The sequence below is a fragment of the Bombina bombina genome, chromosome 3 (assembly GCF_027579735.1).
Source record: "Bombina bombina isolate aBomBom1 chromosome 3, aBomBom1.pri, whole genome shotgun sequence".
In the NCBI taxonomy this organism is placed as follows: domain Eukaryota; kingdom Metazoa; phylum Chordata; class Amphibia; order Anura; family Bombinatoridae; genus Bombina; species Bombina bombina.
In genome coordinates this window covers 53,794,475-53,815,844 of record NC_069501.1, presented here as the reverse complement: position 1 = coordinate 53,815,844, position 21,370 = coordinate 53,794,475, and the positions used below count along the sequence as shown (strand labels likewise).

The 21,370-nt window shown below is 36.2% G+C and overlaps 1 protein-coding gene across 1 annotated transcript in view; it reads right to left on the bottom strand.

The window, feature by feature from the left end:
• The window catches only part of GAP43 (growth associated protein 43), a 123,010-nt gene that overhangs the window by 32,479 nt on the left and 69,161 nt on the right, over positions 1-21,370 (bottom strand). Inside the window, exon 2 of the mRNA XM_053705839.1 lies at positions 16,725-17,283. Within this exon, the coding sequence (XP_053561814.1) occupies positions 16,725-17,283 (559 nt within the window). The remainder of the gene's footprint in view (positions 1-16,724; positions 17,284-21,370) is intronic.

Sequence of the window (21,370 nt, the reverse complement as noted above, 5' to 3'; positions counted from 1 at the left end):
ATCTCTAATCTCAGTTGAGAATATAATCTTTTTGTATGACCCTATGTAAATCACGGGGTACATGTCAATATAATATCACAATTTTTTCATTTTTTATTTTCCCATTGGATTATATATTTTGACACTGGAACTTTTGACGCATCTAACTTATAAATTGCACATATATCACACTCACTGGTAGTCGGTTAAGATAGCGACAGCACCTTACTAGCATTTTAGGGGCACAATAATACACTTTGATACACAATTACCTGCTAGTATTAAGATTTATATCAAACTTATATATTTTTAGATCACAATTATATAATTCCCCAGAACTATGCAAAGCAAAGATCAAAGGATCACCAATAGGAAAGCTCTGAGCAATAATGATAGTTCAATGGAAGTGTCTAGTGTGATACGATCAATGATTTATTGATGCTACAGTTATTTCACAAATTAGAAGACTCACTAAAGAGGGAGCACAGACATTGGTGGGATGTAGCTACCCTTCAGAAATATAAGGAAAGAGCGCATATGCCCAGAGGTCTAAGGATCTTAAAGCATTGTTCTTTTACACACGATGAAGAACTCACATCTAAATGGCAAGTTATTTTAACTGAGTGCTCTATGAAACTCATTGATTTATTAATAGAATTTAGGGAAAGTTTACTCCATAAGACGGAGTCAGATATTGAGGAGATTCAGAATACTTTAGTTAAATTTGAGTCTAACACTGAATATGTGAAACACACTAGGGAAATACAAGAAAGATCAGACTCGTTTCCGAAGAAAATAATACAAACAAAAATTAAGAAATTAGCGAGGGATGAAAAATATTACTTGGAGAGCAAAGTATATGAATACAGTTCCAAGGATAGGGGAGTGATTCAAGAGAAAGATTAATTGCAAGGTACACATGTCCAGGGAGATACACCATGGATAAAGGTGGGATATAAAAAAATGAAAGATAAGAAGAAAAATTTGATGAGCAATAGGGAAAATAAGAATGTTTATCAGAATTACTCTCCTGCACAACAGGGTAAACAAGATAGATATACCTGGGACAATAGAAATTTTAGTCAAAATAAGAATTTGTATAAAACCAATTATCACGATCACAATCAGGGATTCCATCATGACAATAGAGAGGGTTGAGCATTGGTACAAAGACAATCATAGAGAACATCATGATGTAACACAAGAATATTCTAATCAAGGAAAGACTCTAGATAGTCCAAGATTACATGATCAAAGAGAACAAGGTAATAATCATAAAGTTTATGACAGTAGACCAACATATAATAAACCTCAGGTTTTTCAACAGAAACAAACCTACAATCCACCACATTTGAGACATGCCCCAATACGTCTGAAACGATTAGAAAGGAACCCAGGGAGAGAAGATTATATAACACCTACAAAAAAAAGATCGTACGCAAACGTGGCAGCAGAGGGCGAGTTAAGTCATCCAAAAAGGAGAAACTTAAATGAATGAAAGAGAGTATATTTAATTTATCTAATCATATTCTTACCAATGAGGAAGTTTTTGTTTTAAATAGATGTCTTTCCTTTTGTCCTTCCAATAATCACAATTTATTTGAACTATTTGTGGATTTGAATAGATTTGTGCATAAACTGTCAATTCAGATATATTTCTGTGAGACGAAACTAAAAGGACTGGGTCATCAACCTATTCTTACAGATGATATGTTAGATCAACCAATAACAGATATTGTTTATTTTGAAACCGACACAATGTGTGATGAATTATTTGATAATTTTACTCATTCAGTTTTAGCATCTAAATCTAACTTCAATCCACCAAATATGGGATATAGTATACAATTGTTCCAAAACCTAGTGTTGGAAGAATTTGGTAGTCTATCGATGGGTAAGATAAAAAAATTCTAATTTAAACATCTATGAAATTAAAGCACTATCTAAATTAGCAGCAAATAAAGACCTGGTGATTAGACAGGCAGACAAGGGAGGCATAGTTCTGCAAAATATGAGTGATTATTTGAAGGAGGCAAATAGGATACTTTTAGATGCTGAATACTATAAGGAATTATCTTTTAACCCTACCAAGAATTTTCTAGCTAGTTTAATCAAAATGTTAGATGCAGGTTGGGTAGAAGGGATACTTACTAAAAAAGAAAGAGATTATCTGATTCCATATACACCTAACCTTGCATACTACTACCATCTCCCCAAGATACACAAATGCATTATCGATCCGCCAGGGAGACCGATAATTTCAGGAATTGGCAATTTGACATGTAATCTTTCTGAATATGTTGACCAATTCTGGTTTTGATGTTACCATCATACATCAAAGATACCCCAGATCTTATCTCTAAAATATCTACTATTAAAAAAGCAAATAGAGAGCTTTTGTGGCTGACATGTGATGTTTCCTCATTATACTCTAAAATCTATCTCACAGTATAGGTTTAGAAGCAATCGAACATTTTCTTAAAAGAGCTATATACCTGCCAGACAAGGAAAGGGATTTTTTTATTAGAGTGTATAACTTTTGTACTCAAACATAACTATTTTGTCTATCAAGAACAATTTTTCCTTCAAATTAAAGGCACGGCCACGGGGACCAGATTCGACCCTAGTTTTGCTAACTTATTTATAGGTTTATTTGAAGAGAGGCACATTTATTCTTCTAAATTTGGGATGAATCTGGTCTTCTATGGCCGTTTTATTGATGACCTCTTGTTTATCTGGCAGGGAAACAAGTTGGATGCTCAGGATTTTGTAAAAACTCTTAATGAGAATGAAATGGGCATCAAGTTTACATCCAAAATTGAAAAGAATTATATTGATTTTTTGGATTTAATCTTAGAGTGGGACCATTTAGGTTGCATTACCACTAAGACCTTTTTTAAAACTGTAGACACAAATAGTTATTTGAATTACAAAATTAATCACCATAAACCTTGGAAGAGGAATATTCCCTATAACCAATTTTGTAGTATACGTAGGAACTGCACTAATGTTGATGTATTTGACAGTCAAGCCATGGTTTTGAAGAATAGATTTTTGGAGAAACAATACCCCAGTGAACTCATAGAAGGGAGTTATTTGAAAGCCAGGAACAAATGTAGAAATTATTTTTTTGTTAACAATTTAAATAAAAATGGAAATTTGGTAGTTCAGAAAGTAGAGAAATCAGTCAAACAATGAAATGAGACAAATAATAATAAAGTTAGATTTATTACTCAATTTAACAATAATAATAATAAGATTAGAAAAATTCTTAAGAAATATTGGTATGTATTAGTAGGTGACCCATTATTAAAAGGCACTATAGGTCAAGATCCTATTTGTATTTTTAGGAGAGCACCAACTTTGAAAAATAAGCTAGCTCCCAGTTAAGTAGTGATGAAATCAAATAATCGAAAAACCAAGATCAATCACACTAGTAGTCAACTTTTGGGTAAACCAGGTTTTTATAAATGCAATCACCACAATTGTGGTCTTTGTGCATACACTACAGGGAAGAAAACGGATTTTACTTCTTTTGTCAGCATAGAGAAATTTGAAATTAATTCTCATTTCACTTGTGACTCTCCTTTTGTAGTGTATATGGTATAATGCAGATGTGGAATTCAATATGTAGGGAGGACCTCCAGACCCCTCAAGAAAAGGTTGGGGGAACATAAAAGTAATATTAGTAAGGATATAAAAAATCATAGTGTCCCTAGACATGTATCTCAATGTCATCTGGGGCAAACTGATACTTTTAGCATTTTTCCATTGGAATTTGTCACTCCTAAGTGGGGTAGAAATAGATATGTGCATTTGAGACAGAGGGAAACGTTTTGGATTTGGAAACTCAAGTCCTTATCTCCCTATGGTTTGAATGCACATATTGATATGGCTGCTTTTAATTGAGGGCAAGTATATGTTCCACACATTAGTTTTATAGGTATTTAACAAAATTAACACCACACTCTTTGTGAGATTTTTTTATGAGGTCTTTTGTTTTTATCATTCAGTATCTGTCATTTGACATGATTCACTGAATCTCTAGACCAGTCAGTAATACGTAACAGGACCAGTATATGTTACATTCTATATGGATTTTATATGTATAATACAATGGAATATATAGTTCAGTCAAACAACAATACTTGTATCCATTGGATAGGGAGTTATCGGCAATCTGGGGCATTCACTTGCCTCCAGATTGTACCATTGGTATGCCCTGATTTAATAGGCGAATTGTACACATCTAATTTAGTATATGTCATTCTTTATTATTAGTCATATATAGGGGTGTTTTCTGTTGTAGACAATGTTATACATTATTTCATGTTAAGAATAATTTTATTATATAATGATATGTTTGTATATATATATATACTGTTTATATATCCATTATCCATTTAGTGGGTCTTTTTTGTTTTTGTTTTTGCTTTGATTCATATCATTTTGTTTTATATCATTTTTATAATTGTTGATTTTGTTAACATGGTCCGTTAGATGCCATGGGTGAAGGTTTGCCGATGCATCAAAATTCACAAACATTATTATGTGCAAGATACACCGTGAGAAGGCTAATCTTTAGTAATCTAGTAATTTGGTAATACATAATACTATTTAGTCTGGGGCGCTGTCCAATACTATTTTTGTGAGATCTGTCATTTAGTGGGACAGCGTCATGGGGGGGTGTACCTGTTAGTGATCAATGTGGGCAAATAGCGCCTTGTCACACTGCTCTGTAAGTCATGGGGAGGCTGGTACAAGAAATCTCAATCTGATTGGGAAGGCAAACAGCCAATAGAGACCAAGTTGTATTTGATTAGAATGCGGCTTACCTTCGCGCATGCACATTTACAGGTGGAAGACGCCGATTTTGTGTTTAAAAGTCGTGGACAATTTATTTGTATATTTATACACCCGATGAATTGGTCGTGTTAGCCCAAGAAACATTGTGTTTGTTTTTAAATAAAGTCTTTTATACTTCTCATAGACTTTATCCACGACTTTTGATTTTACTTACTGCAGAGGTTACGCTTATACGGATGGTAATATTGCCTTATGCGACTTTTCGTTGCATTTATACCTGAAGGGTATCCATCTGTGTGGTTTTGCCAGTACATGAGACTGTTGTAAAACGATAACAGTACTGCAATCATTGAAACATTGAATCTATAGAACGCTGGAGTGCAATTCATCTGGAACTATAACACAAGAGAAAGTTGTCTGGATGACTTATAAGGATCCAGGAGGTGTTTGTGACACTTCTCAAGTGTCTTTAATCTTGTAAGTATTGTAATACTTGCGCAGATTGCGTTTATATGCTATTGATTGTGCACTATGGTGGCGCCTTCTTCTTTGTTCTTCTAACCTCCTTGTAGATCTTTGCCTTGAGACCACCAGCAAGTTTTGGAGGAAGCTGCTTGCCACTATCACTTGGAGACCAAGAGAATCATTTGGATTCACACACCAATTTGGGACATTATCATTGTTGTAGATAAGTTGTCTGACCTTTTTCTTTATATATGCACTGTTATGCAATATAATTATTATTATATACATGTTTTTATAAGTAATATATCATAGCACTATTTTAGATTATATCTCTAATCTCTGTTGAGAATATAATAATTTTGTATGACCCTATGAAAATCACGGGGTACATGTCAATATAATATCACAATTTTTTTAATTTTTTTATTTTCCCATTGGATTATATATTTTGACACTGGGACTTTTGGTGCATCTAACTTATAAATTTCACGTAAAAGAGAGGGGGAAGAGAGAGAGCAAAAGAGAGGGGGGGGAGAGAGAGAGCAAAAGAGAGGTGGAGCGAGAGAGCAAAAGAGAGGTGGAGCAAGAGAGAGCGCAAAAGAGAGGGGGAGCGAGCGCAAAAGAGAGGAGGAGAGAGCGCAAAAGAGAGGGAGAGAGAGCACAAAAGAGACGGGGAGAGAGCACAAAAGTGAGGGGGAGAGAGAGAGCAAGGGGTGGGACCGCTGTACTGCAAAAAATGGCCCGTGTGAACGCGCTTTAGGACTAGTATATATATATTCAGTTTGAAAGGGACATGAAATCCCACATTTTTCTTTAATAATTCAGGCAGAGAATACAATTTAAAAAAAAGTTTCCAATTTACTTCTATTATCAAATTTTCTTTGTTCTAATGGTATTCTTTGGTGATACCTAGGTAGGTAGCACATTCATATCTACATCTAGAACTCTTGCAAATGTATAACAGTCTTACAAAACTGCTGCTATATAGTGCTGCAGACAAATTACCTTCCTGTTGTTAAACAAATGATACCAAGAGCATGAAGAAAACATTATAGAAGTAAATTGGAAAGTTCTTTAAACTTACATGCTCTATCTGAATCACAAAATAATTTTGATTTTTATGTCCCTTTAAATAGCGCTCCATATTTACAACTAAATGTATTGTTTTTAATGCCTGGTATAACTTTAAAATATTAAAATGTGGCTCAAGACTTACTGCCATACATTAAATATTTTTGTGATTCATTCTTGTATTTTAACATGTGGGGATATAGTTTACTGCACAGTCATATTTGGCAGCGAGAGAGAATATCGTCAGTTTCATCCTGAAGCTATTAACTTAAGATGGATCTAAGAAAATTGCTACACGGTGTAGAATTGCTTTGTTCAGAAAATGAATCATCTCCTCTGTATCTGCTAATCTAGGAAATGTTATCCATGTTCTGTAAAGAGTAATACAATGAGATCCTCAGGTGTTTAGCTAAGTAATCATTTATTCCACATCTCCTGTTCTTATCTTAAAAAGTTCTTAAATATGCATTAAATTTATAGCACTTCATACCCCTAAATCTTCTGAGAATTTTTCCATCTTCCGCACCATATCACTTTTCTATTTTTTTGGCAGATATACAAGTAGAAGCTTGGACTGATGTTCTGTAACATTCTGAAATGTATGTGATGGATTGCACGCTCCTAAATGAGAACACTGGGGGATATGGGTAAAATAGAACAAAATAATTAAAAATGGGGGGGATTTAATAAAGGTGAACAGAGGGGTAACAAATGGGGAGATGTTGATACTAAAACACAGAGAAATAGTTAAAGAGATGAGACTAAAGAGACAGAGAAATAGAATAGAAATGAGAAATGGGAATGGGTGATAGAGGGGAGGAAGTGAGAACCAGAAGAGGGTGAGAAATATAGATAGAAAGAAGCAGAAAGGTAGGGGAAGAGGGAGACTAGATAGAGGGTTAGAAGGTGCGAGAAACAGAAAGTGGGGTAAAATAGAGAGGAGGGGAGTTAGAGCAGAGGGAGACATGGAAAGGGGGAATTATAGGGGGAGGGAGTAAAAGAAAGGGGGTGAGACAGAAAGAGAAAAATAAAATGGGGTGAGACAGGGGGAGAAGGAAAAACACAAAAGGGTGAGGTGGGAGAGAGGAAAGGGGGGAAGGAGATGGAGGAAGGAGAAGCATGAAGTGGGGAGGGGAAATGGACACAGAAAAGGCAGAAACAGCAAATATAAGGTTGACAGTCACATGGAGAATTAGATATAAACCACAATGTATGTGAAGTCAGACTGCTTCGTCTTGTGCATGGCTGTTCCTCAGCATACCTAGGTATGCTTTTAATTACAGAATACAAAGAGGATTAAGTTTATATTATATCAGAAGTCAATCAAAAAGTTAGTTACAAATGTATGCCTGTCTAAATCTTGAAATGTAATTCTCATTCTCATGTTCCTTTTATTTTTATTGAATACTAAGTATTAAAGGGATATGGTGCCGACATTTTTTTATTTTGTGATTCAGACAGCATTTGAAAATTTTCCAATTTACTTCTGTTATCAAATTTGCTTTGTTCCTATGATATTCTTTGTTGAAGAGATACCTAGGTAAACATCTGGAGCACAACATGGCAGGAAATATTACTGCCATCTAGTGTTCTTGCAAATAGATAATATTCTTGCAAAGCTGAGCATACGTCCCTGCTTTTCAGCAAAAGATACCAAGAGAACAAAGAAAATTGGTAATAGAAGTAAATTAGAAAGTTGTTTAAAATCACACGCTCTCTCTGAATCATGAAAGAAAAAAATGTGGGTTTTATATCCCTTTAATTTTTGAATAATATATCAACATCCAACTATTCATTCAACATCCAACTATTAATAAATAATAAATAAATATCTGTATATTGTATTCAGTACTGAGACTTTTATTTTTCAGCAATCAAATGCTACATTGTTTATCTGAATGTTACATTTGCTAGGCGGACAAATGACCTTTTATTTTAAACAAATGTTCCACTTTTGATAAACATTCATCACTCCTTATATTTAACAAATTAGCTGAAACATCCGTCCATCCCTTGTATTAAATCTTTTTTTCTTTTTCATGTTTTATTGGAGGGGGAAGAAATATTACAGCAAAAGGCAGTTTATCAAATAGACAATTACCAGGACTGGATATATTCCACCAATGGAATCAATCAACTTGTCTAAGGATCAGATTTCTCCTGTCAGTTTGACCATTACCAGTGAATACTGATCCTCTTTGTATCTGTACTGGGAGCCATTACTATAAATTCTTTATTCACAGCAGAGAGGAGGAAACCAAACGCTGTATGTAAAGGAAACATTAAGATAAGCTTTACACATATCCTGATGGAAATATGCATCAAGCCTCCTTATGGTACATCGAGAAATGTCATTTACAGTGCCTTGAGGTTTGCTGAACATTATTGTAATGCTATTGGCACTTAAGGTGACCATGCTTCCTGTTTAAAGAGATATTAATAAAGTCAGTTTTATATACAGTATGTGCATCAGAAAGTGAGCACTGCATTGGCAAACTGTCTGCATACAAGGTAAATGCCTTAAATGTGTTATTTTGTTAGCACACTTTGACTTGTTTTACAGTTATGGGACATACACTTTGAAAAACCTCTTGAGTACTGTTATTGTATCTTCTTGCGGGCAGCTATGAATAACCCCCAGCTCGTATAAAGTAATCACTGTACAGCATGTAGGATGCCAGGGTTCTGAATTTTTGAATTGTATTATATATATATATATATATATATATATACACATACACACACATATATATATATATATATATATATAAATAATATTTGTGTGTGTGTGTATATATATATATATATATATATATATATATATATATATATATATATATATATATATACAGGGCAGTGATGTGCAGTCACTAGAGGCAGGTGAGGCAGTGCTTCAACTCTCATATGGGCAAAAATATATATTTTTTTATGGGCTTTAAAAAAATAAAATAAAAAAATTGCAATTTTTTTCCCCAGCATTTTTTTTCTTCACAGATACATGTTGTGCAATGGAGAGGCACAAGCAGGTCTGCCCACCATTACACAACATGCTGCGCCATCTACTGGATGACAGAGGTTAAGATCATTGCATGGCCCATAAGTGCTTTATTTGAGGCAGTCCTATTTGGGCTGAACCAATCCAGTGAGAGGCATTAGTAAGTGGAACATAGGGTTGGGGCTGGATGTTAAATCATATAAAACAAAACAAAAATGGAAAAAAAATACTTTCATTTATTTTGTTGCTGTGCTGTGAAGCTGCCAGCTTTTGCTAAAGTGAAAAAGAGAGTTCTGTATTTCCCCTCTAAGTGCAGTGGAATGTGCCACTGTCACTTCCTTAATACAGACAGAGGCAGAGCAGGAAGAGAGATGCAGTCAATGAGCAGTGTTTTAGCCACATCTTAGTAAGTTCTGCAACCTTAGATTTCACTGAAAGGGATTCTGTTAGTGAAAATTATAATTTAATGAATGTGGTTTAGTGTTTTTTTACTCTTTTACAGCAGGGTCGTTTTTGTATTTTGTTTCCTCAACCTTTACACCCACTAACTTAACAGCTTGCCTTCACTTTCTGAACTCTCTGTAGCTCTGCTGTTTTATTACTTAAAAATGCAGTGGTCTCTCTCCCTCCCCCCTTGTGTGTGTGTCTCTCTATCTATCTATCTATATATATCTATCAATCTATCCATCTCTCTCCTTATGTGTTGTTCTCCCCATGGTCTCTCTGTCTCTCTTCCTCCCCCTCTGACTCTCTCACCCCTTATGTGTCTCTCTAAACCTCTGTGTTTGATTGTGTCTCTCTCTCTTTCTCTAACCCTCTGTGTGTGATTGTGTGTGTGTCTCTCTTTCTCTCTCTCTCTAACCCTCTGTGTGTGTGTCTCTCTCTCTTTCTCTCTCTAACCCTCTGTGTGTCTCTCTCTCTCTTTCTCTCTCTCTCTAACCCTCTGTGTGTGCCTCTCTCTTTTTCTCTCTCTTTCTAACCCTCTGTGTGTGTGTCTCTCTTTCTCTCTCTCTCTCTCTCTCTCTCTCTAACCCTCTGTGTGTGTGTCTCTCTCTCTAACCCTCTGTGTGTGTGTGTCTCTCTCTCTCTCTCTTTTTCTCTCTCTCTCTGTCTAACCCTCTGTGTGTGTCTCTCTCTCTCTCTCTCTCTCCCTAACCCTCTGTATGTCTCTCTCTCTCTCTAACCCTCTGCGTGTCTCTCTTTCTCTATCTCTCTCTCTCTCTCTGTGTGTCTTTCTCTTTCTTTCTCTCTCTAACCCTCTGTGTATGTGTTTCTGTTTACCTTTTATTTATTTAATTAATGAATTGGTAGTGCCATCTGATGGTGTGGCTTTATTTAAAGGGGTGGGGTCAAGCGCCCCACCATCTTTAAATTTCACCAGCCACCACTGGATCAAGACATTTTTATATTTACTGAATAATGAAGGAATCTATAAGCATAATTTGCAGCATTAAAGTAAAAAGTATGTTTTATACATATTTTAATGGGCATGGATTTCTAGATCTCATAATCAGAGCAAGCATTTTGTTATCTGGCAAGTGTTTCTGTTACAATCCTTTAGACTAAAATCAGATGTTTACTAAGTTGACCAGTTTTCCAAGACACCATTTAAAGGGACATGAAACCCATATGTTTTCTTTCATGATTTAGAAAGAACATGCAATTTAAATAACTTTCCAATTTACATCTAATATCTAATTGTCTTCATTCTTTTGATATCCTTTGTTGAAAATCATATCTAAATATGCTCAGTAGCTGCTGATTGGTGGCTGCACATAGATACCTCATGTGATTGGCTCACCCATGTGCATTGCTATTTATTCAACAAAGGATATCTAAAGAATGAAGGCGTATCCAAGCCACTGCCTCACCAGCCTCTGACGTCACTGCACGTCACTGATACAGGGCTGCCATCAGAGGGTGACAGGGGTGACTCCTGTCAGGGGCCCAATGGGTCAGGGGGCCCCATGAGGCAAGAACAATTATTATTATTTATTTATTTAATTTTTTTACATTTTGGCAGCCACCAGAGGGTACTACAGCAGAGTGCTATTGAGTGTGGGAAATGTTATTACAAGGAGTAAAGCATTAGCATTTGAGAGGATTTCTGAGTGTGCACTAAACTATTATGCACAGTGTGAGACAGACTTGGCACTTAAGTTTGTACAGTGTGTGCCTGAGTCACACGGCAGATCACTTTCTTTTGCAGAGGAGGTAGGACTTACTTAGTAAATGTTTTTTATTTCTTTGTGCAATTTCGGATTGTAACTTCAGTGTGGTATTAGTTGTATAGTGGGGCCAGGGGTCCATAAAAACACATTTTTTTTAGCAATATGCATCAGTGTATTTATGATTATTTGACAATGCTGTAGAAATTCTATATTTAAAGCCATGCAGAAATGTTTCCTCCTCAATACACAAATGGTAGGTGTCCTTTTAGCAGATATGAGTTTTTTTTTTTATTAATATATATATTTTAATTACATTCCAGTTTACTGCCTCTTTATGCAAGGACTTTCCAGATGCAAGGAGGCATTTTATCTAAGATTTTTACATCTGCATAAAATGTTATACTCTCAGACTAAGATTGCTCAGTGTTTGAAATGACAGGTTAACTTAACACTGTTCAGTTTACACTACAGCTGACTTAATTTTGAAAAACATACAAACAAGCCTACATCCTGCATTTAACCAGATCTAATGGTATGAGGCTGAGTACCACAGCTTATGGGTCCACCAAGACCATATAGAGTAGAGAATTTTCAAAATCCATAAGTACAGCTGACAGATGGGAACATTTGTACAGCATATTTGAAGTGGTGCTCTTGGATGGGGAAAAACAAACAAATTTATGTCAACCTTTCAAAAGTACTTTTCTTCATCTAGTCATCTACCCAGATCATAAATGTACAATTTTGAATTCACCAAATTGTTTTTGTTTGCACATTTACAAATATGATTCTTTAAAAAAGTGATCTCTTAATTTCTGCAATTTTTTTTAATCATGCATGTCACACATTGTTGATTTAAGGGATGCAATGTGCAGAAATTTTACCTCCCGTGAGTGTTTCTGTGTGTCTGTGTTTATGACCTATGTGCTTTTGTTTGTGTCTCTGAGTGTGTATGTATTTTTTTCTGTAGGTCTCTCTGTGAGGGTGGGTGTGTATGTCTTTGTGCATTTTCTGTGGATGTCTGTGAGGGTGTGTGCGTATGTCTTTGTGCTTTTTCTATGGGCGTCTCTGTGAGGGTGTGTGTATGTAAATCTTTGTGTATTTTCTCTGCATGCCTCTGTGAGGGTGGGTGTGTATGTCTTTTTGTGTTTTCTGTAGATGTCTCAGTGAGAGTGAGGGTTGGTGTGTATGTATGTATGTATGTATGTCTGTTTTCTGTGTATGTCTCTGTGAGGGTGTGTGTATGTCTGTGCATTTTCTGTGGGTGTTTCTGTGAGAGTGTGTGTATGTCTGTGTGTTTTTTGTGGATGTCTCAGTGAGGGTGTGTATGTATGTCTTTGTGTGTTTCTGTGGGTGTCTCTGTGTGTGTGTGTGTATGTCTTTATGTGTTTTCTAGGCTGTCTCTGTCGGTGTTTCCTTGGGTGTATGTGCAAGTTTGTGTTTGAGTTTGTGTGTGTGTCCATTGTCTGTTCCTTTTTAGGACATTTTGACCTTACTACTGATTATTCACATCTTTCTATAGACTTTGAGACTAATGAGACCTTTACGGAAGTCACCAATCCACCATTTAACTTTTAAATTATTGTTTAGGCAGGGCAGGGCCCTTCCTTTCAGCCACTGCATGCTGTTGTCATCATTTAGTTGCCATATTCCTTGACAAAAAGATAATCATAACTCCATATTTTGTTTTGTAAATATTTTTTGACAAAACTGCAGTCTACCTCATTACTTGTCAGGTCAATGTAAATAAGTGCTGAGTATCTGTTTGGGAGTCTGTGTCTGAGTGTGTTTGTGTGTTTCTTTGCATGTCTGCTAGAGTGTCTATATAGGAATACTTATGTGTGAGTGTGTGTTTCAGTGTCTGTGTGTTTCTACCTTTACAACATTTCCAAGTTTGACTACACTTAAGAATAAAGTGCATATACGTTTTAGTCACTTAGTTAAAAATTGCACATTTCAAAGGGGGGGGGGGGGGGGGGGCTGATCAATGGTTAAGTCAGGGGCCCCATAATTTCTACTGGCAGCCCTGTATATACAGTATTTATATATATATATTTGTGTATGTGTGTGTGTGCTTTTTTGTTTTTTAATTTAGACTTTTATTCATATATTTATTTGTAAACTATACGTTCCTGTTACTATTAAAACTAAATTGTGTCTTTCTTTAGTGGCATTCCAGTTCAGATAGAGCATGCAGTTTTAAGAGACTTTTCAATTTACTTCTATTATCAAATTTACTTTGTTCACTTGGTATCCTTTTTTTGAAGAGCACACACAGGTAGGTTCAGGAGCAACAATGCATTACTGGGAGCTAGCTGGGGATTGGTGGCTACACACATATGCCTCTGGTCATTGGACCTCCAGAAGTATTCAGCTAACTCCCAGTAGTGCATTGTTGCTTTAGATCTGAGCAATGTTAAAATTCTGTAACACAATACATTCTTTGTCCCTTTAACCTTGTTATGTCTAACACAATAATATTTTAACACTTAATACTGCTCTTTCATATTTAAGTTTATAGTTTTATTACTCTCTAAATCTTTTTCATATCAATAGCCCTTTAACCCATTGTCTGCTAAAAATGTGGCAGTGCCTTGTATCTACATTTTTGCAGCTCCAAGGGTTAAGAAGCTATTATCTGCTTAAAGTAAAATATGACCTGAGGTTTGCATTATGTGGTCTAGTTAGAAGCACTGCCAAATTTTACTTTATGACATCAGTGCTGGCAATCACATTATGGGTCTGGAGACAAGTCAATAAACTTCTTCTTTATTTAGAACTGTGGCAATCTCTAAGTGTCAGAGCAATTAATTAGAGGATAGAAAGATCCTGGAAAGCAAATGTTATGCACTGAGGGTGAAAATAAAATATATCACGGGAGGGCTGTGAAGACCTTCTGTTTCTCAATTAGTGCCAAATGCTAAACTGATTTGTGGATAAGAATAGTATTTCTATATGAAGGCTGCAGGAGAGCTGTTAAAGGGGCATAAAGGATTAAATGTCTAGTTTGGTTATTTTCAGCAAAAAGCACCCCTGCATTTAAATACTACTTATATCTAATGCTTTAATCTACTTATAATTCTTTAATAATTAAAGCACAATGTGACTCCATTCCTGGTTTTCTGCAACTCCCAGCACAATGTGACTCCACCCCTGGTTTTCTGCAACTCTGTTACCCCTGGTTTGCTGCAACTGCCCAAATCTTCATGCCTCAGCCACCCCCTGCCAGTCCCAGATAGTCTTTGGGACACTTCTGTGCTCAAATGAAGTATTTTGCTTTTTGATACAATTACAGTGTAAAAAACTTTATGTGGACGTCCCCACAGTGAATCAATAATTTTTACAATAATACAGTAACTCAGTATGTTCAAGGCAGAGTTTTTAAAGTATTTGAGCCAACAGCAGGCCAGAATTTCCAGACTGGGATCACCCTACAAAATACAGTATGGTCTGGAGATCTGTGTAAGATTAATGATATGTAACAACGTCTCGTTGGATGGGGGTTTGTGGTGAGCACTTTAGTATTGCAGTAGATAGACGGTGTGAGTAAATACTAGAGGAGCTGATGTTTACAATAGGAAATAAACTTCCAATATGCAGACAATTCTGCAAATGCAGAGCTAATTATTTTTTTCAAATTAAAGGGACAATAGAGTCACAATTAAACTTTCATGATTGTATGAATAAAATGTGGCTTTAAAGTTCATTTTTAGACCTAAAAGAAAGCACAGTGGGACACGGTCTCTAATATTAGGATAAAATGGCTGGTAGAGAGGACTTGGGAGTGCATTTTATGCAATAAATTGTAGCCAATCATTTTTTTTTTAAAAAAAGGGAATTGTGGGTTTATTAGCTATAGTTTAATTAAGAGCATTTCTCTATTGGGGAGGGTATCCTTCTGTGTGGATATCAAATGTAGTAGCAGAGTACAGTAACCTATAACTAATTTGGATCTATGCATAAAAAGCCAAGGGACCTATATAATACTGTTTCATGGGTGAACAAATTGCTTGATTTACTGCAAATTCCATTAATGTAATTACTGTGCAGATGTCTCAAATCAATAACAGGGAGGATGGGTTTACACACACTTAGAGATCTATTCATCAAACTGCTAGACAGATTCCCAAGGCTTTTTGTTAAGACTGTTCTGTTTTCTTTGGGAGACTGCCTGTCCTTTTTATTATATAGGAGAGTTCAGTTTTTGAGTTATTTAAAAAATAATTTTCTTGAATTTGAGAGAATTTATATTTTGCTGGATTGTGGGTTCCTACATAGTCTACTCAACCTTATGAACATTGTTTAAATGAGTACAAGGACAAATAAATATTATATATGACCACGGGTTACATTTATATGTGACAAATATCATCTTTTTATACAGGTATAATAGCACCTAAGGTAAATATGAGAACAATATTTAAAAAAATAACTTTACCCCTTTGCTACTGGTGAAGGTTGCACACTACTGCAAAAGAATATTCTTTGGGGATTTTTAATAGATGAAAGGGGCATTCATTCTAGTCACATACAGTAAATTTAATCTCTAAAAGCATTTTTTTAGTACACTTTTTTTTAACAAAAATGTCCCTAGAAAACATAAAGTAACATCTGGAACATTTGTCTTCTAGCACAAGCTTTGGGTAATCTGAGTGCTGTATGCTCAGTAAAAAGTAAAGCTTTTTTTTACTAGCAACATTCTTGTCACCAAACTGACATTTTTATGATTTTTATTTGTATTGTGCCAACAGATTCTGCAGCACTCTACATGTGTGGCACAATAAATAAATAACAAGATAGGGAAGGCAGACCAACTCCAGTTTCCTTGTGGAGAGAATAATGTTAAACTCATTATATAAGTAGTCCTATGGGTTTTGAGTAGAAATATGCATTTGGAGGTCTCTTGGATGCCTCAGAATGCAAAAGTTTCCGTTCGACGCATTCGTCTCTTTTTGGTGCCGGATTTATTCTTGTGAAAGAGCAACACATGAAGATCTACATTTGCACAGTTCTTAGTGTATTGAACCTCAACAAGAAGAAATCAGCTCTGAAAAAAGACGAATTCTGCTAGAGTATGCCTTCTTCTGCATGCAAATGCACATGCCTAGATTTGTGCATGTGTAAAAATGGCTGTAACCAATTAGTATGTGCCAGTTGTAGATTTCTAAATGTGATTAGCAAATGAAGGCATCCATACCTACAAATAACGCTACAAATAACTGATAATAATAATATACCTCCTTTCTTCTCATCCCCTTGACTCTTGTCCGCTGTCTCATTTTTGGGTTGTTCTTTTGCAGGCGTCACTTCTTGGTTAGCAGCAGGCACATCGGCTTGGTTTGACTCCTTTTCTTTATTGGCATCATTGCCCGAGGAGTTCTCAGAAGTACCTTTTGCAGTACTCTCCGTCTCCGCAGAAGAATGCTTCTCTTCTGATGGTGTAGCCTGGGACTTCTCTGTAGGTTTAGCTTCATCTTCTGAAGCTCCTTCCTGTTTTTTATCTTCTGTTGGAGAACTTGCCTTTTTCTTTTTGTCATCTTCAGACAATGGGCCATCAGTAATGGGAGATGGTTTTGGGGCTTCATTTTCTTTTTTGTCCCCTTCTTCCTTAGCATCTTCTTTATGGTTCTCTACTGGTTCTCCACTGTTCTCATCGTTCTTGTCTCCCTTCAGCTTTTTCCTGATTATATGTCCTCGGAAGCTAGCCTGGATTTTGGTTGCTGCCTTGTGGGCTTTGTCCTCTGGTTTGTTTGCATCTTGTTCAATTTTTTGGTCCCCATCCTCATTTTGTTCAACCTTAAAAGAGAAAAACACAAATGTAAACCATCATTCTTTGTAAATTGTAATAGTTTAAAACATGTTAAATTGTATTACATTCTAGTATAAACATAAAACGCTTTTTCCTTTCTTTTACTATCTGCTTAATGCCTGCAAAAGTGTTAAATACATAATCAAAGCTGTGCTAATGTGACACTGCAGATGCTTATACAGCTGGTGAGCCAATCAGGAATACATGCATATACACCAACAATTGGCCATATACTTATCTGGAGCAGAATGGGGATGTTGCATTAGTGCAACTTTGACTACATGTTAAACCCTTTTAAAATGTGTTGCACAGTTAGCAAAGACAATACTATGTTTAAAAATAATATGCTTTATTAAAATTCACTTTGATGTTGCACTTTATTTTGCCCATGTTTCTTGTAATAAAACATGTTTTTCTACTGCCTCAGAGAAATTGTAGTGCATCTTTCAATAGTCAGATCCTGACCCTACAACATTGTACTCAATCATTGCTTGATCAGTTCAGTAGCTCATTAAGGGCTAGACCGCCTATGTTTATAGCGCTGTGGAATCTGTTGGCGCTCTACAAATGCCTGATAATAATAATAATTACAAGTGGAGCACTATTTTAATGTGCATCCATAAAGGGGCAAGTTTGCCCATTTACAAGTGCACGTTAAATGACCAGCCATTACAAGTAGCTGGCTAATGCTCCCACAAGCTCGCTATTAACCAAAGGTCAGACCTCTGATGTGAAAAAATGTGCCCCAATTGCCCCCAAACAAAGTGCACAGTTCACTTCTTAAATAAAAAATACTAGCATCCTTATTTTTTTTTAAAGAATAACTGCACAAAGTAGTTATAAGGGGTTAAAGTGATTGAATGTGGGGAGTTAGAAAAAAAAACGGCACTGAAAAGTGCCTTTACATCGAAGTCTATGGGGACTGTGTTTTTACTTTAAATATATATGTATATGCTTATAATTACCTTGAGAAAGGACCAGGTGTGGGATGAAACATTGGGATGTAACTCACTGACTATAAAATTGTGTTGAATTATGTAAAGTTGAGTCTTCATGAGTGGAATATATGCTTATATACATATATATATGTATGTGTTAATATGTGTATATTCATATATATTTTTAATTTGCTGCCCAACAATGTGAGACTTACCAACTCTGCTGCGCTAGGTGCTTTGCTGTGTCTCATGGCATGAGAACAAGGCTCCCATTGGAGCCTATTGAAGCGCTCTTGTGAGCGCAAAGCTTCCCTGCAATGCGAATGTGAGGTTGCGTTCGCATTGCGCTTAACTTGTAATACCAGCACACATAAATGTGAGAGGACTTAGTGGAGCACAAATATCGTGCTCGTGAAAGCACAATGTTGTGCTCCACTCGTAATCTAGCCCTTAATCTATCTGAAACTGTTTACAGCAAAGAAAAGAAACACTCAAGTGGTATGTTCCAGTATTTTGTTGGTAAAATGTGTATTGTTTTACTGTCCATGGACATACCCAGATCTAAATTACCCACCAAGCAAAAAAAAATCTGTAAAATGTTGCAAGTTCTTATTTCTACAGGATACACTCCAGGCTCTATAAGTGCTGTAGAAAAACCACAATCTACAGGAAACTTTAATGGATGAAAGTGTATTTCAAAGTTGTTTTACTCATCATAATTAAATGGACAGCGTACAGCAACATTTTCTTTGCCTAATGTGTTTCAAATGACTTGTGTATTGTGTATGAAATTGCTGTGTTTTTTTTTTCTTTAAAACCACAACCTATCAAAATGGGTTGAGCTTGCAGGGAGATCATATCTCCTTAATGTATCACTTCCTGTGCACACACATGCTTCTTTATTTTATCTTTATGGTAAACTTTTCCTTTAAACATTTTTTATAGGGAAGTCAATTGGGAGTTTAAAGTCTTTTTTAATATAAACTTTATGTTGATAGATTTAGAAGACTAGTTTGGGCTGTTGGTTCTTTTTTGCCTTCAAAATTTTAGTTTCTATAGAAACAATCATAAATGTTGCCAGCAGATTTTTTTTTTTTTTTTACATTAAACTGCATTTGCATTTGTTAATGTCTCTGTTAGAGCCAATACAAGACAGTGCCCCACAACTTGACAACTCTTCAACTAGCTAAAAAAAAGGTAGTGTTGTTTCCTAAACCAGATATTTTTTGTAGTCGGAGCAAATACATTTTCAGTTCTCAACTGCATGAAAACTGCAAAGAAAGCCAACTAGCAAAATGCTGATCTTGAAAATGTCCCCGCAGGGTTTTCCTAAAGTGGTAGCTTTGCATTTAATCCCAGTCTGCAGGGAAACACAATGTTCTACTGTTATGTTTAGGTTTCGTTTTACGTTAATCAAAATGCCATATTTTTACAGAAAAAAAAAAATGCTTAGATGAATTACAAACTATTAAAGAGAAATGTGTAAAGTATCCCAGGGGAGCCAGGGAAAATCCAATGCTTTACTTGCCAAATTGTTTTAATATTTGTTCTGCTTATATATTGCATGTTCTGCAGAATGATGTTAAAATGAATCATTAATACATTGATTTTAATATATCAATTCCACTGCAAGAAAACAAAATGCAGGTTCAGCAAAAATAAAATGTTTTTTTGTTTGTTTTTTGCTTTCTGACTAAGAACTGTGTAAAGAGAAAACATCTTGGGTTGGAAGTAGGATGAGGAAAAGCAAAGTACCAGACTTTTCTGCTTTTTTAGAAGAAATAAAACACCAAGATAATATAGATAGACAGACAGATAGATAATAGATAGATAGATAGATAGATAGATAGATAGACAAATACATAGCATTTCTTTTGCTACAAACACTATGGGGCTGATTATCTAAAGGTCTCTGGTCTGGTGAGAATATTAAAGAATATTTACCAGTCCTCTGGCGGAATGATTTAAAAACACATTTTTTTTACCCTGGAAACAAGGTGTCTTGCTATGGGGCATATACTGCACTTTCTTATGGGGAGGAGATGCATACACTACAAAAGTGCCCAATGAAATTGTAATTTATTATTATTATTATTATTATTATCAGTTATTTGTAGAGCGCCAACAGATTCCGCAGCCAGGGCCGCCATCAAGGGGTGACAGGGATGACTCCTGTCAGGGGCCCAATGGGCCAGGGGGGCCCTATGAGGCAAGAACTTAAAAAAAAATAAAAAAAAATTTGGGCCAGTGGGTACTACAGCAGAGTGCTAATTGAGCATGGGAAATGTTATTACAAGGAGTAAAGTATTAGCATTTGAGAGGATTTCTAAGGCCTAGATTTAGAGTTCGGCGGTAGCCGTCAAAACCAGCGTTAGAGGCTCCTAACGCTGGTTTTGGCCGCCCGCTGGTATTTGGAGTCAGTGATTAAAGGGTCTAACGCTCACTTTACAGCCGCGACTTTTCCATACCGCAGATCCCCCTACGCCATTTGCGTAGCCTATCTTTTCAATGGGATCTTTCTAACGCTGGTATTTAGAGTCGTTTCTGCAGTGAGCGTTAGAGCTCTAACGACAAGATTCCAGCCGCCTGAAAAAAGCAGGAGTTAAGAGCTTTCTGGCTAACGCCGGTTTATAAAGCTCTTAACTACTGTACCCTAAAGTACACTAACACCCATAAACTACCTATGTACCCCTAAACCGAGGTCCCCCCACATCGCCGCCACTCGATTAAAATTTTTAACCCCTAATCTGCCGACCGCCACCTACGTTATACTTATGTACCCCTAATCTGCTGCCCCTAACCCCGCCGACCCCTATATTATATTTATTAACCCCTAACTTGCCCCACACAACGTCGCCGCCAGCTACTTAAAATAATTAACCCCTAATCTTCCGACCGCAAATCGCCGCCACCTACGTTATCCCTATGTACCCCTAATCTTCTGCCCCTAACATCGCCGACCCCTATGTTATATTTATTAACCCCTAATCTGCCCCCCACAACGTCGCCGACACCTACCTACACTTATTAACCCCTAATCTGCCGAGCGGACCTGAGCGCTACTATAATAAAGTTATTAACCCCTAATCCGCCTCACTAACCCTATCATAAATAGTATTAACCCCTAATCTGCCCT